Source organism: Peromyscus leucopus, chromosome 17 (assembly GCF_004664715.2).
Source record: "Peromyscus leucopus breed LL Stock chromosome 17, UCI_PerLeu_2.1, whole genome shotgun sequence".
In the NCBI taxonomy this organism is placed as follows: domain Eukaryota; kingdom Metazoa; phylum Chordata; class Mammalia; order Rodentia; family Cricetidae; genus Peromyscus; species Peromyscus leucopus.
In genome coordinates, this window is record NC_051077.1 from 30400725 (window position 1) to 30427953 (window position 27229).

The 27229-nt window shown below is 40.6% G+C and overlaps 1 protein-coding gene across 25 annotated transcripts in view; it reads left to right on the forward strand.

The window, feature by feature from the left end:
* Window positions 1–21103, forward strand: part of Sorbs2 (sorbin and SH3 domain containing 2) — a 199255-nt gene extending 178152 nt beyond the window's left edge. For 14 of the 25 annotated variants that reach the window (XM_028881147.2, XM_028881148.2, XM_028881149.2 and 11 more), the window contains 3 exons: window positions 12948–12997; window positions 16882–16988; window positions 18890–21103. In XM_028881147.2, the coding sequence (XP_028736980.1) occupies window positions 12948–12997; window positions 16882–16988; window positions 18890–18951 (219 nt within the window). In that variant the 3' untranslated portion in view covers window positions 18952–21103. Of the gene's footprint in view, window positions 1–2258; window positions 3033–4512; window positions 4708–7608; window positions 7708–12947; window positions 12998–16881; window positions 16989–18889 lie in introns of all 25 variants that reach the window. The other 11 variants (XM_037211704.1, XM_037211705.1, XM_037211708.1 and 8 more) reach the window with 2 other exon arrangements.
* The last annotated feature ends 6126 nt before the right edge of the window (window positions 21104–27229 follow it).

Below are 27229 nucleotides of genomic sequence, written 5' to 3' on the forward strand. Positions count from 1 at the left end.
TGGCTTAAGGAAGGAAATTTCTGTAGCGTTACCCTGGTCAAATTTCAGACAAAGAAATAAGTCTTTTTAAATAGTGAGATACAAAAGCAGGAGCTGGGTACAGCTCCCGTTTTCTGACTGGCACTTGCAAATAGAGAACGGGATGCGTTAAGACGGTTGAATCACTCTGGCAAATTCAAATCACATAGCTTGACATATTTCTATTTTGAGGAAGGGTTAAATGTAAGTTGCTGTTATTTCTGATTTTGGTACAATAGAATCCAGTTCCAATCCTTGTTTAAGATGAATTAACCTGTTAAGAGTACTCACTGCTCTTCCAGAGAGGACCCTGGTTCAATTCCTAGCACATGGCAGCTCACAACTGTCTATAACTCTATTTCTAGGGGCCCTGACACCCTTCACACAGACATACATGCAGGCAAGACACCAATGCATGTGAAATAAAAAGAAATAAGTTATTTTTAAAAAGATGAAGTAGCTTTCATTTTGTGTTATAGGTATGTTTTGTGATATAGGTACTCCTTAATCAAAATTAACACTTCATGTGACCTTTGGTATTATCAAGTCCATTTTAAAGTGTTTTTTTTTTTTTTGGCCTTTTAACATGTATAGAGGTGACATGGGGCAGTGATTGTAAAGTTGGTAGGAACAGATCACAATAGGGACTATGGTTGCAATGATGGTGAAGAAATTTAGAGATTCCTCGTGCACATAACATTTCTGTCCACCCGAGGAAAAACATAAAGGTATTCACCTTGAGTTACTATCAGTTTCACTCATTTCCAAAATCTAAGTACTAAGATCAAATCTTGCACTTTTGTGTCGGTCACAAGAAGTGTAAAATAGAATTTTAGCCAGGAAGAGAACTTCCATTGACTCTCAAATGAGACTTGACCTACAGGACCCGAGCAACTATCAGCTCATCACAAAACACATGCACAGTATGACTTCACGTCAGTGCCCAAGCAGACTTGGATCTTGTGTGAAGATGCTCACAGGGCTGTGTTATGCTTGGTGCCATTTGCGACACCCTGTGAGGAGATTCCATCGGATGCCCCTTAAAATTTAAATAAGTGCTCCATCCTCCAACAGAACACTTTAAATCAATTATTCAGTGGGGGATACTGAGCAGTTAGACATAGCGAAGCCCATGGCTAAGAGGGCGCTGGCTGTGTGTGTGAAGTCTTATTCTGAACCGTCAGCCAGAACATGCATCTCCAGCAACCTTTGCCAGAAGACTGTTTGCCTCATAAACCAAAGTCAGCTATCTAGAAAACACTAAAGGTCATCTACAACCTCTTTCATGGCCTTTGGATGCACAATATAAAGCACTGCTTTTCCTCTCCAGCAAGGGTGGAGCAGGATAAATTACAAATTACTCAGCAGGCCTTCTAGAAGTACTTCTTTTGAATTGCATTTGTTGTTTTATTTTAAATATTCAAATTATATCATTAATATGCAAATATAAAGAATGATCTTTTGGCTTCAGAAGACCCAGATTCATAAATTACATTCTTTGGGCTTATATAAAATATCAGGCTTAGAAGATGACTGCATCAGCATCTCATGTCTCCTCCTGTGTGAACATTTACTTTAGAGTGGTTTTTGGTTTTGTTTTTTTTTTTCAAACTTTGAAGCAGTGGTTTTGCAAGATTGGTTTCATTCTGATTATGGGGCTCTATGATTAAGAGATATGTTTTTAGCACTTATTCCCTTAAACATGTGTACATGTATACTAATCAAAATTATTTTATGCCATGTAAATGGGACAACTGTAAAAACTCAAAGGAGTGAGAACCTCTGCAGGGAGGGAGAACGGTAATAAACCCAAGGATTGAAACAAAGCTTAGTTATGTGATATTATTCTGTGCTAACCATCCTCAGATACATCTGAAATATAGATAAGAGTCCACGTAGTCTCAGACAGGTAGATTAATATTAAGCTTCTTGGGGTTTCACTAACTGCCCTCTTGATCTCTTTGAAGCTCTGCCTCCTCTTTTGATGCTTAACATATCTTCCATAACTAAGAGAGTCCGGTTGCTCAAGTAAGGTCTACAGGTAGTCTAAATGATTTTATGCGTTTAAATTTCAAAAATCGAGATATCTTCCAAGTATCTTCTATCTATGTTCCATCCATGCCTGTGCTGCAATCCAAAACTGTATTCATCACCATACCTTTTCCTTATTTCCCTGTTGTCGTAGTTTCATGTGTTATTATTTTCTTTGTTTTACTTCATAACTCCTGCTCATTTCTAAGCTGGCTTCCAGTGAACAGTCCTGTCTTCCTATGTGCAATGCTCTGCCCGGCACAGAGAAAGAAGCCCTCCAGGGGACTGGCCAAGAGTGCCTATCTCTCATAGACTGGTGTCCACCAGCAAACCCATTGGCCCTGACACCATCCTCTTTCCTTGACAACTTCTTGGTTGAATTAGAGAAGTTCAGTGCTTTAACCTTACCATCTGACCAGGCCAAAGCGAACACCCTAAACCAGGTCATCCTTGAAATTAAGGAGGAACCCTCTCACCTCCCCCTCTCACTGCCTCCAGCATCTCTACCAGTCAAATCACCTCGCTGTCTGTTACCGTCTCCTCACTCAAATACCAACTCAGCTGGGGCCCAGAATGATCATACGGTGTCTCTTCAGAATCCCACAATGGACACTCAAAGCAAATTTATAGATTTGAATAAAAAGAGAAGGGGCTTTTCAAACCCTACCAAAATCCTTGAAGTCTTAGGCGATAAATTTGTGGCCTCTGCGTGCACCAACATGGGTGCCTTGCCTATAACTCTTCCTGCCATTGGAGAGGAAGATGAGGAAATCTGTAAGGGGCTTGAATACCAAAGATGGCTGCCAAGATCTCAAGAGCAAGATACCATGTGGTATGACCACAAGAGTGCAGAGGTGACACCACAACTATACATCAAGGAAGAAGAAGAGGAGGACTATGACTGCTTAAAACATTCACTAGGCATTCGCACACATCCTAGGATTCCCAAGGAAGACATCAATGCAGCAAAACCCAGTAATGAGGTATTTAATTTTGCCTAATTACTGGGGACTAGCCAGTTTTACAATTGGCCAGAAGAGTTAATGATATCACTAAATATCTGCTTCGGACACTGCCTTAACAGGCTTCCTTATGAGGAATAGAAGCATTGGAAATTCTGGGGCGGAAGGAAGATGCAAACACACATAGTTTATTAAAATGATGGAGATTTGTATGGTACAATTCCACTCCTCCATTATTCCTTTGTCACTATAAATTTAACTTTTATACACTGAAGCTTATTGTCTTCCTAATATTCTAATATTAATAATGATAGCTAATATCGAACTCAGTGTCAGGTGCTATTCTCAGAACCCGACATCTTGAATTTTCAAAACCCAGAGAGCTAGGAAATATGGTTATCCCCACGTCAGAGATGAGGAAGCCAATGGGTAGACAGGTTTGTCTGAGTCTAAGATGAGAAAACAGTACCCTTTGACAAGATGGCAGTCTGCAAAACAGAACAATGAAGGAAATAAAGCAAAATGTCAAACAACTGAAATAGTTCTTCGGCCCCCTTTTGACTCTTCTGGGGCGGTTGTTTTCTTGAGGTTGGTAGCTACTTGTAATCCGGGTCCTTCCTGCAACTTTGCCTTACAAAGGACCTTGGGCAGTAGTTTCCATCAATAAAGGGAGGACATAATCCAAACCTTAAGTTTATGAACTTCTCTCTTAAAAATAAACTAGTTGATATCCCAAATGTGAATTATCTAAATTCAAGAGCAAGTGAAACTACCTACAAATTCTGAGATTTTTAAATAAAAAAGGAAAGTCTGTAGTATATTAAGTCGTGGTGGCATTACATAAGTCATTCCTTCCATGATTCCTATTTCCAAATAACCAGCCACGACTTTGTAGAAAACAAACCCACTGCTTAGTGACAGAGAGAATTCACTGTAATAAGCCAAGCGTGCAACTAAGTCGGCTGTCTAAACATCAAGTTTCCCCTTCAATATTACCATTTTGAAGGTGTGATTAGACCTGTGGTTTCATTTGCAGGATGTGCTACCTGTGTGTTTCAGACAGGATCCTACACATAGCATTCATCCTACTGCAAAACTGTAGCTTTGCAGACAGTTCACTCTGTACTCAGAGAAGTTCCAACTCTCCTAGCTGTGTGACAGTTTACCTTACTTTAACCAACTTTACAGGCAAGTTATATGTCATTAAGTACTTTCCTGCTATCTTGTTGAGGGGGTGGAAAGCCCTCACAGACGAGACGAATAGATGCAGACACCGTTATCTCCAGCCACCCACACTCCCCAAATCATACTCATTGAGATTTTTGAAATTAAAATTCAACAGGCTAAGTCAGTGCTTTCAAAGCAAGAACACATCAATACCACTTTCACCAAGATATTTTGCAATTTTCAAGTTATTAGATGTGGAAGGTACTCTCTTAAGACCAGGTCCCTTCACCTAGACACAATCATAATCACATCTTGTCTTTCCTCAACATTTAAGCCATCTTCATTTGCTTCGGGAGATCGAACTGCTACGTCTTTCCCCAGCTGTCCATTTCCCTCCCCTCCGTTTCATTCTCCTATGGCCTCTGTCTCTGACCTGGCCTGTGAGCTCTTTCAGCCCACCCAGGCCTCCTCACCTCCTCTCCTCCCCAAATACCCTCATCAGCAGGAGATAAGTCCATCAAAATCCAAGGTAACTGCATCCTGAGTGTGGTTCAATTTATTGCATGTCTTTCCATGATGTTCAGTAGATGTATGCATTTAGATTCATGCCGTCTTACAAGATCTAAGAAGTTACGTAACTTGTGACTGCTAACTTTTAACATCAGCAGCATGGCCTCCATCCCAAAATTTAATAGACAAATCCGCATATCAACTACACCCATATTGAGAAGGAAAACCTAAAATTTACTTCATGATCAAAGGTAACCACTACCTTCTGTTTTAAGCTTCGAGTCAGCTTGGGAGCCATCATGTGTAGAGGCATAAGCTCAGTGCCTGCCAACCCCAGTCACTTCTCAGTAGACATGGTGCCTCCCAACATTTCACCCATCAGCAGGTTCACAGAGCCCAAGATTGGGGTGGTCCTTGACATTATTCGTCTGGAGCCCTGGTCTTCCACAAGATACACCAAGGATAATTTTTTGGTGCTGGCCATAAAGCATCCATCTCTAATACTGTGCAGTCCAACAGCCCAACTGGTACTTAACTTTTCCTAGGATACCACTTTTAAATGAATGATTGGTCTTTTTTAAAAAAAAAAAAATGATATTGACAAACCAAGGGGAAATCAATCTGTCACAGAAAAGTTTTGATTCAAGAGTTAAGAGTGGTCCCAAAATCTTTCCCTTTAGCCTTCAAACAACAGCTTATCCTCAGACTCCATCTTTTGAAAGTGAAGCAAGGGTCTCTGTAGATAAGGAAGGAGTTAAGGCTCGGACGCAACCACGTTTCAGTAGCAGTAAGCACCAGTCCTACATCCAACATCCCCAGTGGTCTTCAGAATCCCCATCACCATAAAATGACACAGCCCATCTATGTGATACTGCTCCGGGTGTGAAAAGAGATCTTGGGAGGAAAGAATAACGTACTTTAAAGACCAATTTCTCTCCACTCTGTTTTCATCTTAGCGAGAAAAAGATCATTAAAACCTTTTAAGAACTATAATGCTACTTTAGATCATGTCTAAGGCTAAGAAGTACCTTGTACCCCTCTTTCTGTAGCTCTATTTTTAAAGTCAATATAAAGCTTAATCAGTACATGAGAAAGTACTTCTATAGCAATGGTTCTCAACCTTCCTAATGCTGAGACCCTCATGTTGTGGGGACCCCCAACCATAAAATTATTTTCATTGCTACTTCATAACTGTAATTTTACTAGCATTATGAATTGTAATTTAAATATCTGATATGCAGGCTATCTTATATGTGACTCCCAAACCTGTCATGACTCACAGGTTTAGAACCACTGCTCTAGAATCTTAGCTCTCTAACTTAGATAGATGTTGAACTTATCATTATAATAACAAGGAAAAAAGTAAAATTTAAAGGGGTTTATCTCTGCCATAAGAGCCAAGATGATTTCATATAGTCTTTTAGGATCAATGTTTCTAGAATCATATGGGAGACTAGAAGTATTCACAATAACTTTATTTTAAAGAGTCATTTTAATATCTATATGAAATGACTAGTTTCAGGAAAGCAAATGTTTGTTTCTTGTATTTATCTCATATTTAGGAACAAATGTTGAACATTAATCCCCTGCTGAGCTTTCTAAAACCTTGTAAATCTATTTCATACTCATAAGAAGAATATAAGTTGACTGAACAAATCTGTGTTTGTAAATACGAAAACAAACTGATTCAGTCTCAGATCTCAAATTCATTACAAGGAAAGAAAGCATTGGCACAAAAGAAAAAAAATGTTTTAATAGGCATAGAACAGTATACCTAAAATCGTTATAGTAACATTTTTATCAACCCATATCAACTATTCTGTAGCTCTCATAAATGAGAGAGAGAGAGAGAGAGAGAGAGAGAGAGAGAGAGAGAGAGAGAGAGAGAGAACGCACATCCCATGCCAGCATGGTGGTTCCATGGGTATCAGAAACCTGGACCATCTCAAAATTTGCTGTTTCCTCTTTCAGAAATGTCATATGAGCACAGCTAGGTACGAAGAAGTTTAGGAGCTGTAGTCTGCTCTCAAGGACCCTGTGCATGCATGAGTGGAGACAAAAAATAGCAATGGATACTGAAGAGCATCAAGCATCCTCTTCCACAGCCTTAGACAAGCGTGACAACCATACACCATCCCAAGAGACTAGAGATCATGACCACTAATTTAGCCTAAGCTAGAGCTACAATCATTTTACTAATGGTCTCTTTATTCTAGTCAAATTCTAGACCCTGCATTGCTAGATCTTGACTGTCCTGGAATGAAAAATAAAGCTAACTCATGTAAAGATTCCCCTGTTCACTGTCATAGTGAAGATCTTACTCTGAGAGAATACCAAAGGAAACTGGAATCAGGCAATACGCAGTATTTGATTATATTCCACTACCTCCCATCCCCCACCCCCACCAAAAAAAAATTCATTTTCTTCTTAGGGACTTGGTTAGAACACTTTTACCTCTAAGAACCTAATGCTTTCCCTAAAACTTGATAGGCAGTAAGCCAAATTTTCTCTTACCTCACCTTGTTTATTACTGCTTGCCACTTGGTAAATACAAAGAAAACAGACAGGTTGAAGGGTGGTTTTGGATGCAGTTATTAAGCACTCTTTTAATAAGGAGGTAATATTTCTGATGCGGGTTCTTAGCCACACACATTACGTTCAAACACATTCTCCTGCCCGCTTCCCTCTCCACATCTTTTCTTCACCATGAGTCTCCCACCATAGCAGCAGCTGCGTCTGGAGGGCAGAAGCTGTACGGAGCAGGGAAACTGTATGCGGACTGCTCGCGCTCCCTGCTCCGCTGGTATTCATGAGCTTGGCATGCGGTGTGTGTGCATGGAAAACAAGCCAACCATGAAGGTTCCTCCTGAAGGCCACGTAATGAAGATGAGAACTAACCCACTTCTTATGGCTTTTCTAGGCTGATTTAAAAAGCAAGACATTTGTCCTGGGTAAGCCGCCTCGTAGCCCAGTGATGTCTAAGCGGTCCTGCAGTTCACCTGACAGCAGTTCCCACAGGGTAGGGTCGGACACCCCCACCTGCGGCAGTCATCCTGGCCGCCCTGGCTCTTCCTTAGGTGCCTGTGCTGTGATTGGGCAGTAAAGTGAGGCTGGGGAGGAGTCCCTTGAGATGTAACGGCCAGTAGTTGAGGAGCTACAGGCTGTGTGCTTTCCCTGTTGTATGTGTCAAGTTTCTCAAATCCAAAATGGTGCTATCAAATGCTTCCCCACGCAAACCAGAGCGCCGTGTGTATGTGTGTGTGTGTTTTCTACATCTGTCTCCTTCCCATCTTCAATTGCTGCTCTCCAGTCATTGTTCTGAGTATGGAGAACTAAATAAAGTGTTGCCCGTTGTCTACCGAGCTCACTTGCTTCCAGTCCTTTCAGCTCCAGTGTCTCTCGGTTGCTATGGATGTATTTTCAACTGTGGGCCATTTCATAATAGTCTGTTGCTCGGGAGATACATGCCGCGTTCTCTCCACGCTGCCCTCTGTAACGCTGCTGCTCTCTGGAGCCGGTGTGCTCCCAATTCCCTCACAACTTTGATTGAGCTTGGAGGTCCGTGGCCTCCCCTCTAACTATTCAATTCTGTAACATCTGCAGAACTTGAGAACTGATGGATTCTAAATGGCACCCCGAGCTCTAGGGAAGGCAGCCAAGGAATCTGGGGATTTCCACCTACGCATACCTTGGGGCTCCTTTCACCATGTCTAAGTTAATGGACCCTGATTTAGCTTTGGCTGGCCGGCCAGCCTCACAGCTATGCTCTGCATTTCGAGTTCTCTGGGCTTAATTTTTAGCATTCTTTTTTCCATTTCATACGTGCAAATAGCGTTTGCTGTGTAAGGCGTTTTGTGTGTTGCTCTGTGTAGACAGACCTACTTTTATTGTTGAAGACAACTTGTATTGCCAAAGGCAGAGGGAAGTATCAGCTTGTTGTAGCTATCCTTAAGTCTCTACTGAACAGCCTACTAGAGCTAACACATATACTTGGGGGTGGAGGGAAGAGAGAGAACAGACAGGGACAGACAAAGAGTGAGTCAGTTCTACAAAAATTGATGGCTGTCATCCGTAAGTTCCCAGGGGTAAGATGACATGCTTTGAGTCACCCTGAGGTTTTTCCCTTGCCCATCTTTCCATCTTATAAATGTGTGTCTTAGATTCAATATGTTTGAGGACTAAAAGATTCTCTTTTCTTTTGATTTATGCAGAGTGTATTTCACCTTTGTAATCTAAGAGGGAAAATAGCCAATAAGCATAAGAATGGGATTGTTAGTTACCGGAGTGACAGCAAGCTAGTTCTGGCTAATATGTTCTACAGCTAGCGTTTTCTGAGAAAGAATGGCTTGGGACCCAAGAGCTATTTTTAACACTTGCGAAGTTCTTCCACATTTGTTTTTAAAGTAACAGCACATACTTTTTAAGGAATTCTCTAACATATAGCTAATTCTCCTGGGATAGGTTGAGAGAAGTATAAATAAAAACTTGGCTTTTAAACTTCCATCTGCAATAGTGTATGTGGTCTACTGATCCCAGATTCTAGGATAGGTTTCAAACCAGCTTCATTGTAAGCATGGGTTTATGATTGTTCCTGGCTGTGAAAAACAGCATGTGTTTAAAACCTGCCTCTTTTGTATGCATTTTTACATTGTATCCATTTTTACAAACATTTTTTAAAAAAGAAAAATGTCATATGTACTTATGAAAAATTTTAATGAAACTGTTGCTTTCATACAGTTAATAACCACAGTGACACTAAAAAGAGAAAACAAAAGAAAAACGTTAAATAATTAGGGTGCCATGAAAATAGCATGATGCATCATCATCAGATTTTCAAAATTTTCTTGAACTCTAAAGCCTCACGGAGGAATATAATCATAGTATAATTTTTGCTCAAATTGCCCTGTATGGTAATGGCAACCTGTTAACTTGAGAGTCGCCGTCTCAGACTCACAGTCTGTGTAAGCCTCTCCACATGCCTTAAGTGTGTATCGTTCTGTATTTACCTCAGCAGTGCTGAGGCGTTGTGCGTGATAGAAACGCCTGAGCCGTTAAAATAGAAATGAACGCGGGCCGTAAACACCGGTGCCAGCAAGTCATTTCTTCTCGAGAATTGAAAATGCGGGAAATGGGAGAGATCATGGTAGGAAAAACAGATCATTATCTACCCCGTGGGCTTCAGAATATCCTTTCACAATCAATCAACACTGAAGGAATTTGACCCACGTCAACCAAAGGCAAAGAACAACTTTTAACGTGTTATTACCACTGCTTGCCATTAGGTGGCAATAGAGGGCAGACACAGTAGCAAAGACAGCATTCGGAAGCACTTTGCTTGAATACCCACGGGACACACGAACAACATCCGTACTAAGGACAAAACACAGACGCTGACCTTAACCAAGTTAGTCCATCTAGTCCGTCATAATACTTCACTCAACATGGGGCTAGTTAAAATTGTCCTTCCATCCCTTTTTAACATTTATTTGTCGTAGTAAACCATCCAATGTCTTTAGGTTTAGAGCTTAACTAACAAAAAGTGAGGGTGAATTATCTATCGCCACTGTGGTTTTCACATGACGAGGCTATATTAGCTAATTTTCTGTATAAGGTTGAGGACAGAACTCCTTCCATGGCAAAGGGAAGCTGTCAGGTGAAATATCTATTGCTTTATGGGCCCCATGAGGGGGCAAGATTCACCCTCATCATGTCTCACCCATTGATCTTAGGATGAGGAATCTGAGCTGAAGGTGTCCACAGGTCGATAGCAGACGGTGCCCCAAACAGCAACAAATGCCCGTTCCTAAGTGACCATTAATGCTACCGTTCTTCTAGCGGCCAAGACTTTGTAAACAATATTAACTCCAATACTGCAACTAGACAACTTTCTGCATAAGCAGGCCACTAGTTATTAGTTCATCTGAAGATGATTCATGTTAAAGAAAGGCTTTGAGATGTTTTCAAAAGTCACGCTCTTATGAGGTATACAACTTCTCTGTAGTAAAAGGGTTCTATTCTGGGCTGAGGATGTGAATACTGTGGGGGAAACTGATGGTTCAGGAGGGAAAAGGAGGGGCCAAGGTTTGGAGGGTGTGAAGCAAGGGAAAAGACATGTTTTGAAAGATGATTAAAAGCCAGGAAATTTCTGGCTCACACCCACAGGAATTAAGTGACCCCCACACTTAGAGATATACCCCAGCTTCCCTAACTGTCAAAGAGACAATTCATTTAAATAATTTTGGAAGCTGGAAAATCAAAGGTACTGAGCAAGTAAGAGTCTAATGATGATACTAAATAATGGACTATAGCCTTCAAATTATAGATTGCTTTAAGTTAACCAACAGATTGATTTAAAGTGGTATTCAATTTTTAACTTAGCAGGTAATTAGAAAGGGACTGGAAATATAATACATACATATGGATGGCTTACACTTGCTTCTTCATATATTTAAATTGATTAATAATCTCTTTAATTACAAATCTCAAAAAATGTCTGGAGAATGGTTTGGTCTTCATTTTTTTTTTAGACAGGCACTTCCTATGTAACCCTTGTAGGCTGGCCTTGAACTCACTAACTCCAGAGTGCTGAGATTAAAGGCATGCCACCATACCCAGCTTAGTCTTCATTATACTTAAAAATAATATAACTTATAACTTATACTTTTAATATTTTTTTTAATTTGTTTTTTTGTTTTTTTCGAGACAGGGTTTCTCTGTGTAGCTTTGCGCCTCTCCAGGAACTCACTTGGTAGCCCAGGCTGGCCTCGAACTCACAGAGATCTGCCTGGCTCTGCCTCCCGAGTGCTGGGATTAAAGGCGTGCGCCACCACCGCCTGGCTACTTTTAATATTTTATATTTAATAATCTCACTTTATAATTTTAAATACCATTAGGAATTTTATGCTGATTTATAGTATAGTAAATCATCCTTGTGGCCATTACATCTTCTCCACTCTATGTACTCTATGCATAAATATTGAATAAAACACTAGAAATACTGTTAATAAATGCTACCAATTAATAGACTTAAAGCTTCAAGTTTTAGTAGTGAAAATACTTAATCTGCACTAAATAGACAATATGGATTGAAAGATAGTAGATAAATTCAGGATCAACAGACTCATGCTGAAGGGAATCCCAGGGTTCCCTCTCCATCCTTGGACCAGAAATTTCTATGGACAATTTCAGGGAAAATCTTTCTACATTATGATAATCCATAATAATTATGTGTATCCAAGCACACTGGTCCTGATGTCTGAAGACATGGCCCGATAAACAACTAAATTCCATTATCATCAGAGTCCAGGATCTGACTAGTTATCTCACCAGGCAGCTGTCGTTTCACAGAAAATGTTTGAAATGTGAATGGGTCAAATGTATCTATCTCCCAAAAACATAGCATGTAGATGATCAATGTCAATTACACTGAGTTTCCCATATTCAACAAATGTGTTAAAGTTCATTTTCTGAAGTATTTGTGTGGCTATTCAGGATGCTAAGGCTCGTCATTTCCAATATTATAAGTATCTATTACAGATACTGGTCTTGATGCTTAGTTTAAAAAGAAAGGAAACTCTTTTGAGAGTTCAGTGCACTGGGGATTTCTACCAATATTTCTCTTCTAAGGTAAAGCATTATATGTTTCCTGGATATTGTCCGTTGCATTCTTCTGAAAGTTCTCTGTCTCCCCTTTTGAAAACTGCATGTGCTTCCCTGCCCCACCCCTTACCCCACTGAGAGCAGAGAGTTGAAATTCAAATGCAGCATGGGATGTCTGGCTATTGACTTTCTCACCCGTACCATATGTGGCAATGTCGTCGTCTGTGGAGGAAAAGCTCAGAGTGAATGTGGTTATTGCTCGGCGTGGCTCCCTTCTTCCTGTCTGAGAGAGCGCTAGAGAATGAGGGTGAATGACGGAGTCCAGACTCCCTGCTTCTGTGACTTAATGTCCTTGTTCTTGCCATATTCCTGACCTTGGAAAAATCAATGGGACTCAACCTTCCCTTAAAGCTGGAAGAGATCAGATTGTGGATGTGTTCAAAAGTTTGAACCTTGGGTATTCTAATTCAAAGCACCCTTCAAAACACTTTAATTATTAAGAGCACAGAAACCCTTTATTTGGTGGATTGTTTTTCTTTCCTCTTGGTTTTTTACAACAGGAAATATTAAATGTCCAGAAAAGTATCATGTTATAACCCAAATTGCCTTTTAATGATACCTGTTCCAGCACTGATAACACTGAAAATCATTTCATTTCAGCCGCACCGTCCTATGTTCACTCATGAAAACATTCAAGGTGGGGGGGAACCGTAAGTATTCTTCTTATCTTCTAAATCAAAGACTAACCCTGACCCACAATACGGACAACAGGCGTACCAGACAAAGGACAATAGGCCTTTGTAAGGGAAAGGGATCGAACAGTGAACATGAAGTGTCCCACACAAGAGATTGCGATGTTCTGCCTTCTCAATGAGATTGGACGCTAATGCTTGAAGGAAAACAGAAGGGCTGGAGAGATGGTTCCATGGCTAAGAGCACTGGATGCTCTTCCAAGGGACCTGGGTTCAATTCTCCACATCCACAAGGGGGGCTCACAAGCATCTGTAACTCCAGTTCCAGGGGATCCAACACCCTCTCCTATCCCATCCCCATGGGTACCAGGCACTCAGAGGTGCAGATACATACATCAAGCAAAACACTCATACACATAAAATTAATAAATAACGAAGGAAAACCTTCCAGTGTTACAGTGACTCCTACAATTTATAAATCCATCTCTTCCTTTACTGGCTGTATAACTGGTAACCACAACTTTAAAGACAGACAAACCATGCCCTAACATTGTCTTTCCACTTATTGGAATACTTCAAAAGTATACCTAAGCTCTACCTTAGTAGTATAATTCCAAAACTATGACACATGCTTCAAAATGTCTTTCAGAGATAGCAGTATTAAAGCACTCACTACTCTTCAGATACATGATAAAAATTTCCACCACACCAAGAATGTGCCTTTTCAAATGTTCCTTCCAAATCCCCTCTCCTGATACATTTGTGAAATCAACCTGCATGAATCACACATTGCCTTGAAGAGTCCCATTTGTCTTCCTCTGGCCCATTTTACAATAAGATACCCAGCGGTTATCCACTTCCTATTGGCTCCTGCCTAGGCTGAGTCCCAAGAGACCCCCGGAAGCCACCGCCAGAGTCCTTGGCCTTTCCCTGTGCACCTGAGCCTTCTGCCCGAGCTCTGTTCACTTGGTGAAAAACATGCTGACCCAAGACTCTTCTCTGTGGCCAGGCCCTGGTGTGGAACTGGTGTTTTCAGCACCAAGAGTCCCTCCTTGTTCTCCATGGTTAAAAACACGCCCTTCAGAACTCACCACTCTCTGAAAGTGCCTCCCACACAGTGTGGCCAGAAAGGTGTTCCTAGGAAGGTGTCTTTATCCCAAACAGACGAGGATAGAAGTAATAATCATTGAAAAACCTCACCTAATTGGAAAAACTTAAGGACGACTTGTAATAATGTTTCTGTTGCTCGTTTACATGTGCAAACAATGATAGGATTACATCATATAAAAACACACTCCAGGGTATGTAGGGTGACGACATGGCTAGCATGTTCTACTAAACAGCGTTCTGAGGCATATGAACAAGGAGGGCTCTGTTGTGTCCTATGCAGCCGTGGTCATTTGGCTATTCTAATATTACACAGCCCACAGGTAGGAACAATACACTTTCAAAACTTGCCTTAGATGTTATTCTTTATCAAATTTATGTTCCGTTGCTGCCTGAATTAGAGGGATTGTGGAAGGTTAGCTAATTGCATATATTTAGAAAAATATTTTGTGAAGCAAAAGTAGAAACCTAAGCTACTTTGCTATGGTTCAGTTTAAGGACAATAAAAAGGTGCAGGTTATAGTTTTGAGTTTGGCTCAGCATTTCGTAAGTGACAAATTTATTTTTGAGGCAATCTTGACCCCTCCGCCACCATCATCTCACCAACTTATTTCAAAGCAGCATTTTTTTTTTATTTTAATTGGGCTGCATATCCTGTCGTGCAACACTGATTTGAAAACCAGCAGAGGTAGAAGGATTTCCAGGAAGGTTTGTTTGTGTTTCCATGAAATCTTTTTCTGTGTGATCTAATTAAACCACTATGGTAAATAAATTCTGGCACGAGTACTTGGCTTTCCTTATATAAAAATGAGCTGGAAGTCCATGCCAATTCTGGTTTATTAGCTCTAAGGACCCTGAGAATCTTCAAGCAGCTGGAGTCTGTGGCCTTAAATAGACCTGTAAGTGGTTGGAGTTATGCCTCAGTAAGGTTAGAGCCTGAGAAGCTCAATGAGAGACTCTGCTTTCCCAAAGCAACTGCAGAGTACATCCGTCAACACAGCAGCCAGGGATGACCATGTCCCTCAAGCTTGAGAATGGACAAAGAGCCTTGCTGAAATCCCCTTGCCCTGTGAACATCCAAAATCACATCATTCTATCACCAACAGCCTCACACGCTAACCAACATGCAAACAAAAAAATGGTTTTCCTCTTCTCCTAAGGCCAGACCCAGGCAAACATCCTAGTGAGGTGGCCCCTGCCCGTCTCGCTTGGCACCTCTTCTAGGGTCTGGCTCTGTTTCTATCCATGACCGGAAGCTGAAGCCCCTCCCAACAAAAGACGTCAGAGGACTTGAAAGGGCTCAAAGAATATCAACAGTTAAAATTGCCCACTAGAAAGGAACATTATTAACTAGGGAAGAAATCTCTAATGTGGGGATTTCAGGGGTGGGTGCCAGGCTAGGGAAGATGATGGTTTTTACAGAAAGGCAAAGCTCTTTCATACAACTCCCTGAAGCCAATTTTATCTACATCCCATGATCAGGAGACAAAAAACAGAGAGGGAACCAGCGAAGCTGTTGCACATTTATAGCACGATGTTTCAATTCAAGTACCAGAATAGCCTTAGTCTACCAAAATATGATTGTTCTGACTTGATAAAGTAATCAGAAATAAAGCATTCTTGTTCCAAAGTTGAATTCAGTGTCATCTACTTTTTAACAGTGGCCTAAAATAAATCTAAAGGGCCTCCAGAATATTGTTGTTGTTTTCTTACATTAGCACAATTATATGACAATTATAAAAAGCAATGGAAACAAATTTATCAGTCCTTTTAATCCTCTGATCATACTAGTGACAAATAAGTGATATCATGAAAAATTCCCACTGACTACATATCAAATTCTTTCCAGCCTTCTTAGCCTCTAAAATGACAGTCTTTACTTTCCCAAGGACTGGTCCATGCTAATAGTCACAAGATTTAATAGTCATAAAAGTCAATGCCAAATATATTCAGTATTCAAACACATGATAGATAAATGTCATCATCTCTCTATCAAGGAGTTCAGACAAGAAAAACAAGATGGTGGCATTCTTTCCATAATTCTCTCTCACACATGATTATTTCAAAGATTTTTTTAATGCAAGCACAGTTTTTTCCTGGACACATTTTTAAAAGTCCAGGATCTGCTGGCTGAGCCAGGCCAGGGATGGCCATGCATAAAGCCTCACCTATGATTCAAGGTCATAGGTGAGTTGCATGAAATCTTCACATTTCAAATCCTGATTCAGATTATAAAACTAATCTTCCTTAAAGGGTTTCCTATGATAAATACATCGTCTTCCTTTTATAATAATTCCCACATCATTTACAAAATGTGTGTCTGAAGCATTTTGTACAACTCAATTTAGAACCATTTGAGAATTCCATTTCCAAGTCTCCATTATTTGTTTATGATTATGGCTAGCTAAATCTGTAATCCATCTTAATGTGGCTGTCCAATACAGATACCATTTATTTTAGATTCTATATTGTTATGTAGCACCTGAATAACAAACATTATATGTCTAGACAGTTTAGATGCAAGTCTGGCCTGCAAATATCAGAATGCTTTTGCTGAATTCATGAATATTATTATCTTCCCTGAATATTTTCATTGTAAGTTTGAAATGTTATTAAAGTGTTGTGATTCCCATGAGAATCTGAATGTTACCATTGGCTTTACATGTTTAGAAAAGATTCAACGTTCCTAACACAGCACATTGACAATAGAAATGTTAGAGCTGAAATGAGTGTTATGCTAACTTCTATAAATTCATGAAGATATGAAATAAACATGCCCATTTGTCCTGTTTAAGGTTTCAGGCTCTGTATAACTATACTCCTAGGAATGAAGATGAGCTGGAACTCAGAGAAAGTGATGTCGTTGATGTGATGGAAAAGTGTGACGATGGATGGTTTGTGGGTATGTGCTCAATTTTTCTCAGACACGTCTGGCTATTTCACCATTTGTTTAAATTTGCTCACTTGCATGGGTCACTGGGAGAGTCAATCTCTCTTTGAATTCATGGTGTACTATATATCCCAAGGCCACTGCATTTTAATAAAGTGTAGCATTTACTGCTGTGGGTATATGTGATTTTCTGCTAGCTTTATTTCGACCCAACTAGGAAAATTTCTTTAAATAGAACCAACTAGCAATGACTGTGATGTCACAATAACAATTACACAAACATCAGATGTTCCCAGGCGGGAAAAACCTCTGCTCTGTTTGATGGAAAAATGTTAGCTGTCATCAGGGGCAACGTCATTTGATGGGGAGCAAGATGAAAAGGAGACTGACCCATTTGCTAGGACTGATGGAGCCCATGATGAAAGTCTAGGGATCCTCCTCCGCTTCGGTTAGCAGAAGAGAGACTTACCTTTGTTGCCGCTTCAAAGGCAAGCCAGGAGTTACCATCCTAAAGACTGAAAGCTCAGCCATGGAGTACCTGCTTAACATCCCCCACTGCTCAGCTGTCCGGCCCCCAGCACAAGAAGCAGGGGAGGGAGAGGAGCAAAGAGATGAAGAGGAGGAGGAGACAACTTGAGGTCCTCTAAGAAAATGTTAGTAGACAAAAGCATACACCCAGACGCAAAGGAAAGAGGTGACAAGGAAAAGTGTAGGGAGGGCTGGAGAGAATTAAGAAGATCTGGGTTCCATTCTCAGCACCCACATGGTGGCTATTAACTGTCTATAACTCCAGTTTCAGGGGCATCTGATACCCGTTCTGGCCTCCACACGTACTGTGTACATGTGTAGCAATAGACATACATTCAGGCAAAAATACCGTACACATAAAATCTTTTTAAAAATAAAGGTGTGAGGATGAAATCTTTCTCTAGATCACCAGTCCAGCAGTGATGAGCTAATGAAAGAACTGAGGTCACATGGACAGATACATGCCTTAAATTCTGTTATTTCTATTCATCCCCATCTACAAGAAGAGAAGTGGTATACATACATGATTTGCAGGGGTTGTAAACAAGCCAATAAATTATAGAATGTTAATGAGAAATGAAATTTTAGAGGCCCTACCCAATCTGCTATGATAAAATACAAAATAATTTATTGTAAAGACTTTATAGAAAATATCCGAAGAATTGTGGCATATGAAACCAAAGAGGATCATAAGAACAGCCATGCATGCCCTTGGTTTAACTGCCCTTGTTAGACATCATCCTCAATGGTTGAGCTCCCTTCCACATACCCACATAAGCAGTCGCCAATCTTCTATTTTTTAAAAATTCAGTGATTTTTTTTTAATTGCTCAGAAGTCTCTATTTTGTTAAGAAATGTGACCGCGTTTTTAGTGAGTGGGGTAGCACTGAGCATGAGATTGTAACACTTGTGATATTGGCTGTGTCCCCTCCAGTGGCCATGTGGCACCACAGAGGAGGTCTCCTGCTCCGGAACCAACCCTTACTCCTGTGTGTATTCCTTACTCATCAGTCATCTTATCCCACTGCAAGCCTCAGAGTTATCTTTTAGTCCTTGCTTGGCATCGTGGTGACCTGAGCCCTACTGCCCAGCTCTCTTCACAGTTGTCTGCCTCTCTAGATTGGGATAGTGGGGTTCTCCATTTAGATCAATGTGATGGAAATCTACCACGTATGCAAATTCAACAATAACAACATCAGGCAAGACAGTTAAACTGCCGGCTTTCTCTTTTTATTGTCCGAAAGTGAGTTTTCTTTATTCCTTCCCAAACTATTTAGGGCTTGCTCTCTCAGTGAACCCTTGCAGTTGGAGAGTCTTCAAGCAGACGTAGTACCTGACATTTCATTGCTGTTACACACCTTTTCATTTATTGCCTCTGTTTTCAGGAACTTCAAGAAGAACCAAATTCTTTGGTACTTTTCCCGGGAACTACGTCAAGAGGCTGTGAATCACCTCCCTCCTTCTTGACTCCACATGGCAGCAACACATGTGTGTAACTCACCTGCAACATCCCAGCAGGCCTGTCGCTGCCATGCCTTACGGTTTCCCATAGGCCATCACCAGCGCCACCTGCTGCCACCACATCACCAGCAGTGACTGCCGCTGGGAGCCTTGGGGAGGCTAGGAGCCTTAGGGAAATGTGGCAAACTTACACCCACATAAATGCCGTTTCCTGCTTTCTGTCCTGAACTTTGAAACGTGTGTGTGTGTGGAATCAGAATGAAAGTCATCATACTCAAAAAGAGTGGGATAGTTAAGGAAGGAGGAAGGAAGGAAGGAAGGAAGGAAGGAAGGAAGGAAGGAAGGAAGGAAGGAAGGAAGGAAGGAAGGAAGGAAGGAAGGGAGGGAGAAGAGACTCCAGGAGGCTGTCTGGTCTCATGGCTGTAGGTCCACCTCTCTGGAAGGTGTTCTGTCCTCAGGAAGCCAGTTTTCTGAAATGCTGTGGTTTGCATTTTCACTTTCAGCTTGGCCGTATATTTTCCTTTCACAAGTTTGCCTAGTGCCCTGGGTTTACACTATATAACAACTATGCTTCAGCTATTGTTTGCCTGCACTTACTATATATTGTTTTATGCACAGTGATTATAAAATCTAGAGTGAGTAGGAAAGTTAATAGGGATGGGTGTGATTTTTGTTGATTGCATTAAGTTTTCACCTAGGAGTCTTTCCTGCCCATTTGTGTGTGTGTGTGTGTATGTGTGTGTGTACTTACTAGAAGTGCAAACAGTGAGTGATTAAGAGCCATTGATCACTACTATGACTATCATGAAGGTTTAGCCACACTGCAGGAAAAATCGTGTTGTAAATTTGCATTGCTGTTTTATATTAAAATGTAATCATCAGCACCATGAACAGTGAGCTCTTAGTGTTTTATTTATCTGTTAAAACTTAAAAGCAGTGTTAGTAAGAGAGGCAAAGAGAAGGAAGTAATACCCATAGGTAAGTTTCACTGTGTGTACACTTACACATTCGAGGTTGTATAAGGACATAAAAATCATATGCTATGTTGTACATTTTATGGAAATGTCAAAGAATCCCACATGATTTTATAGAGTACTTCAGGAGCACCCTGAGTGTTAAGGCTGGCTTTAGCAAGGACAATGATCAATACAATTATTTTTACTACAATAATTATTTTTCTTCTATGGAACCCAGAATCCTGACTCCATTTGCAGACAGGAATATATATATATATGTTGAGCCTGATTTTTCTGGTATGTGTAAAATACTTCCTAGAAATAATAAATTAGGCACTTTTAGAAACAATGATTAACTCATTCAGGTTGCATTTTCTGTCCCCAAACAGTTCTATAACATGATACCAAACCTGAAAGATTGAACGGATTCACAGTGCCTGTGTTCCACAAACCCTGAGACTTACCTTTGTATTTCGAATGAATTTACATAAGACCTGTTTGTCTTTGAATCTTTAGCACCTTATAGACAAAACTTTTTATGGCTTTCCTCCCATGGGCAATGCTTGATCTCGTACAACATGTAGACTCTAGCATTTTGTACATATGTTTGTTCTTTTTGTACAGACTATTTACTTGTTCAGAAAACAGGGGGATTTCCAAATTGGATCGTTATCCTTCACTTACACTGAGTTTAAACTCTTCCAGCAGATCACCCTTTATGATATCTTCACAGGTCACAGGCTAGCATGAATCTGGAAGCTAGCATCTACACAAAATTCTATGAATTGAAAAGATCTTTGTAGCCAATCTGAAATGCACATAAATATTGCTTACAGAGGAACGTCATTTACAGGGTGGGGGGAACACCTTTGAGAAAGTCACTTTACTATCCAGTTCACAACCAACTTTATATTAGAAAAACTAAACTTGGGATTGGAAATCAGCCAGCCACATGCAGCTGAATGAATACTACTTTTTCACACCGTTTATGAAAACAAATCTTCAACTCCGTTGCCTGTCATATTTAAGAAAATTTGCTGTTTCTACTCTCTGTATCTGATTTTAAAAGGAAAAAAAAAATATTCAGACCTGGCTTTCAGGTCATTGACTTTGAATTCTTACAAGCAAAGGTCATTGTGTTTTTCTTGAGTAGATAACCTAATAAATTTTGCTTGAAAGTACTTCCACTTTTCTTTGGCATTTATGTGAACTCTGTGTTTTATTCCAAGGTATTAGTTAAAAATAATTTGAAACATTTGGTCTATGTTCTCTTGACACACGAATGGAGAAATGCATGTTTGTATCGACTCGGAGGAGAATTTTTAAAATCTACCACCAAAGCCCACTTGCTAAATCCTCTTTTCTTAAATATTGCTCCCCAGTCAAAGTGACACATCTCAAAATATCCCTGCCTCAAGCTTGGCTCTTTTCGAAGAAGTTAGTTACTAACATTGTAAGTTATGAGCACCTGTCTTGGGACTCTTAAATACTCTCCTAAAGAACTTTATCATCATTGGTCTCTGAGTGAATTTTAAAACTCCTGCTGCAGAGAGATCATTCTTTTCTGTCATAGAAATAACGAGTTACCACTAGGATTTGGGTTCTCTCCACTATTATCTTAGTCCCTTCTTCATCCATATGTTTCAACCCACATCCATATCCGTCAAATATTCAGCATCATAGTCCTCGCATGGTCCTCAGTTTGTAAACAAATCTTGCTGCTGCAACAGCCACTTAGGTCTCCTCTCTTCCACTGGATATTTCCTAACTATCTCTATCTCTCCACCGAGATGTGCTGTCTTGTGGGAAGAACACTCCTCACAGAATTTTGCAGTCTGGTTTTCACCTCAGCACTGGTCAGTCACTTCAGTCTATACACCTGAATCTGTCCATCCTGGTCACTGGGAGGCTAGCAGGAAGGGATGCTGATATTTATGTGCCAAATGGTAAGCCCTGACTTAGCTGCATCATCACTGGAGACAGGCTGGTCTTTTTCTTACTTGATCAAAAGCCGGGAGAATCTGTTTAAGTGGCCCTCTGCTTTCATATCTATTTATTGCTTGATTATCTCTTTGTAGGTTGTCAGTTTGTGGGGCCTGATAATTTCTCCCCACTCTTTTCCAGATTTCGGCCATAAAAGAGGATATTCTTTGGAGAATCATCTAGTTACAAAAGATTAAGTACTCTGACAACATCTCAGAGTCCATTCATTTATAGAATTATTTCTGCCTCCTCTCCAGATGGCAACTCTTTAAGAATTGTATGGTGAGATATGGTGTACCCTAGTAAACTTGCCTGAGGATCAGAGGACAGAGCCAGTCACTAGATTAGACATAGAGGCCAGGCAGAGGTGGCACACACCTTTAACCCCAGCACTTGAGATCTCATGCCTTTGCTTGGGAAGCACACAGACCTTTAATCCCAGGAAGTAATATGGCAGGGCAGAGAAAGGTACATAAGATGTGAGGAAACAGGAACTCACTCTCTCTTTAGGCTGAAGATTTCATAGAGGTAAGAATAGTGGCTGGCTGTTCTTCTCTGATCCTCAGGCAAGTTTATTAGGGTACATAATATATCACCACAGAATTGCTTATCAATTATGTTTTCAAATCATTCACTCCTCACTAATAGGGTCAGAGCACAAGTAGAGATTGACCTTAGAAATAAAATGTCCCACAGTAGGAATTTGTTTATGGAACAAATTCATTATTTGCTTATAGAACAAATTCAGTCTGCCATCTGATATTGGATATCTTACCAGCTAAGACTGGTTTGTACAGAGAACAGTGGCCATCAATTTGATGATAGGATCCCTATCTTTGAACCTTAATTAAATGAAATGTTATTCCCTGCCAATTCCTTTATTTCCATTTCATGTTATATTAGAAGAATATTGTACATCACCTTTATGCTCATATTCTTACTTTCATCAATGAAAACTAGCAGAAATGTGTTTTCTCTTTGAAATGTAAATACGTGTGTGGTATCTCAGTTTTTCCTCTCATCCCACTACTGAAACACTTACTCCCTGTCCCTTCACAGAAATTAGTTTGTGAAAATGTGTGATGGATGCGACTTGTCAGCCACACATCTGGAAAGTGACCAGAGAGAAGAGAACGTTAAGTGGCCCGCCACACACCAAGCCATTCTTACCCATGTTCAATGTCTTTATCCTTGCAGTGAAACTAGAAGGAAGTCTGTGTGGTACCTTCTCCACAGATGAGGAAGAGAGCCGCAGGAGGCTGGGTGGCTTCTCGTTATGTGTGCAGTGTGGGAGCATGTGGTGGAAGTCGGATTCAGGGCCTGATGTATATTTTTCCCAAACCTGTATGCTGCCTCTTCTGTATCACCCAAACTTGGTGACAAGCACATCATTGATCAAACTATGCAGTCAGAATTAACAATCTTCATTCATCCACTCTTCCCCCTTCACCAGTCACAGACACTCTGCTATAGCATTTTGTGATGTACATGTGACGAGAAAGAATATGAGCCCATGAATGCAGCACTGAAGTATCTCCCTGAGGGAAGCTCCCTGGGAGCTTCTAAGACTACACAGTATCTGTGTCTGTGAGTTCTGGTTCACTGAGGCTCTGGAGGCCACGGTCTGTGAGCCAGCTTAGCAGCCAATGGTGTTTCAGGGAAGTGTTTTGTATTCAAGCCACTTGGAGACCAGCAAGTCCAACATGCTCTAGGAACACAGAGTACTCACTGGACAGCTTTTAAATATACACGGTCCCAGGATACACTAGCCATTCTCTGCTGGGTGACTCTCTCTGGGGCTCAGAGCCTTAGCTCACTGCTAATTTCAGCCCCGAGGGAGCTCAGGAAAGTTCCATCTGAGCTCATACACATACATATTTCTTGACCCATAAAACTTGGAGCACAAGACAGAAACCAGCCTAGCAAATCTTCACCTGTTCCTTTGGGGTTTCTTGTTTCATCCTTCCCTCTAAAATATGATGGGTGACTCAGTCATCCTTGTGTCTTCTAAAAATAAATGCCATTTCAGTCAAACTCTTGTTACTATTAACACCCATAGACAGGTGCCAAGTCTTACATTATATTGCAGAGACTTAGAGCATTTTTAATTTTTTTTAAGTTTAACAATCATTAAAATTATCTATTTTGTACAATAAATGACTTTTGTATCTATTGTACAAAAGACAGAAATGTGCAAAAGAAAGAAACACTACAAATTCCACTTGAGTGAGTGTTATGCTTTGAAACATATCTCTCCAGTGTGTGTATGTGTGTGTATGTGTGTGATGTGTGTGATGTGTGTGTGTGTGTGTGTGTGTGAGAGAGAGAGAGAGAGAGAGAGAGAGAGAGAGAGAGAGAGAGAGAGAGAGAGGGAGAGAGAGAGAGAGAGAGAGGACATCCAGTGTGCTTACATGTATGTGCAGGCTGGGATCACACTAAATACACTCTTTTATATTCTACTACTATCCTTGAGTAGGACTCTAGAGTCAATTGGTTAAGTGAATTGGACATTAACAAAGCCCTTAAGGAAAAGAAGGAAAAGTCAGTTTTGATCCCCAGGATTCATGAAACTACAATCCACTCAAATTCCCAAGGCCAAGAATTGCTCAGTTGTAACTAGATATAAAACACAATGGAATCTAAAGGCTTTATCAAGGAAGGGAAGAAAAGATGAAAAAGAATATACTACTTTTCATCCTCTTATACACAGTAGGTCTCTTTCCTGCTAAGTGGTGGTTAAAGGAAGATACTAAGTTGATAAATGTAGAAACTGCAGAGCAGTTGAGTGGAACAGCCAATCCATCCTGGGAGAAACAAAGGGCACAAGTTCTGAATCAACACTGCCAGAACAGATAACTTATTTTGGGGAAAAAAAATAACATACCATAGAAAAGTCAGAAGTAAAATGTTGTGAGGTGTTCCCATGGCTCATCTCACTTGGAAGATTTTGTCCCTCCATTGGAACATTTGGCAAGGTAGGGAGACATTTGTGATGACCAAGTAGGGAATGCCCTTGTCATCTAATGTGTGTAGAAACCAAGGCTGCTGATAACTTTCCACAAGGCCAAGGATGCTGACAATATTCCACAATGCACAGAAAGGCTTCTACAATAATCATCATCCAGCTAACTATCTCTACTGTTGAGGATCAGAAATTCTGCCCTAGAGTAACTCTGGTGTTTAAGGGAGATTTGTATTATAAATCATACTTGGCAATGTTATTTTAATCCTGAATTAGCGAGTGAATAGCTGTAACCATAATGGTTACTATCTTCTGCCCAATGACTGACAGACCCAAATCCTCTGGCAGAAAACAGCCATCTTCCCATATTCTAGAGGTGAGGCTGAAATACAGTCAGGAAAGAGAAGGTAAGTGAGGAGACATGTCGAAATGGGAACCAAATGATGTCTGCAGGCAAACATTCATCTCTGCAAAGTGTCTTAGAGGAGAGCCAAGTCCAAGGTCAAAGCATCAGCAGATTTGATGCGTGAGAGGGCACCCTCCCTCATAGATTGCCATCTCTGTTCTGTGTCCTCTCTTGGAAGGAGAAAGCAGCTCTCTGTTCCCCTTTTATTAGATACCAATGTCATTCCTAATACCTCCACTCCCATTATCCACCCAAGTCCAAAAGTCCCCGTTCCCATATAACATCATAATGGGGTTTAACGCTTGAATCTGATGGATGGGCATTCCATCTACTGCACCAAGCTTCGCTTCACACACGCGTCTTCCATGGCAATGCCCTCAGTGAGAACCACGCCTATTTCTAAGTCACAATTGCATAACTAAGAAAAGACCTACTGAGCACAGCAAGGGCTTTGAAGATGACTCAGTGGGCAAATGGATTGTGGGCCCAAAGAAGAAGACCTGAGTTCGGATCTGTAGCATCCAAGAGGCAGTAAGTTGGGGAGGCAGGTTGCCTGGAACTCACGCAGCCTAGCCAATTGGTGAGCTCTAGACTCCAGGTTCAGTGAGAGAGTCTCAAAAAAACAAAAAAAAAAGGAGAGAGGGAGAGGGAGGGAAGGAGGGAGGGAGGGAGGGAGGGAGGGAGGGAGGAAGGAAGGAAGGAAGGAAGGAAGGAAGGAAGGAAGGAAGGAAGGAAGGAAGGAAGGAAGGAAGGAAGGAAGGAAAAATATGAAGTAAAGAGTAAAGAAAACTAAAGAATGACCGAGGAAGAAGACACCTGAGTGTCCAAACCAAGAGAACGCACACATATACACACACACTAATTAAAGGGTTGTGTGCTGAAGAGGCAAAGCAGCAGCAGGAAATGGGTACCTTGAGGTCTTGATACTACAGATTGTTTCAGGTTCTCTAGTCAGCCCCTAGTCCCTTGAGACCAGACTATTTGATCTCCTTGGTTTCAGCTTGTGTTCTCGATCATTCACTTACAAAATGAACTCAGATGAACATTCAGAAAGGCCTTGAGAGGGGATTATCAGCACTCACGATTTCCATTCTGCAAGGAACCAAGGACGGCACTGAAACATTAGATCATCAAGGAATGATCCCATTCATGAGTGTGACTTTGAGCACACATGCGGTGCCTGTTACACATGAAGCACTAAAGTGACATAAAACATCACAAGTAATTATAAATATTGTACACAAGTTTTCCATTGGATAATTGTAAAATGTTGGTATTCCTTACCAATGTGAGAACAGAACATTGATAAGGTCATGAGGAACTATAAAGAAGTTAGATAGATACTCATCCTAGAAACATTGACCAATTGGAGAAAATAGCAAGGAATTTTATATTTATGTGTGTTGTATATAAATATACTATTGCTGGCTGGCTATTCTTTAATCATATAAGGGAAAACTGGTGTCAGGATTAGATGGGGATAAATATTCAGGGTTTGTTTGGGGGTGTCTATGAAACACCATTAATGGACAGCACCTGGGTTTAGCATCACCATCCAAACACATTAGTCTAGATTTGAAACAATACCATTGTTTTTTTTTAACAGATGACCTTTCATACAAAGAATGGATCCCTAAGACCAAAATTCCACTAAAACTTGGCATTCAGGGCTCTCTCTCTGCCTTGACAATTCCTGGCTGAATGCCACTGGCATCTTAGCTAAGTGCTGAGTCTCAAAAGTGTAGGCACAATAAAACATAACTTTTTTCCATAATTACAAAGATAATTCTCATCCTGATGACTCAGCATCAATAAAGCATGTGTAATTCAAAATGAAAGGAAGTACACATAAATGCCAATCTATTCAGAATGTGCTGTGTCCTTACAAGTCACGCTGGGGACATGAGAATTTCTTACTATTTATTTTTTAACAATGAAGTCCTCCACTAACTGCTCC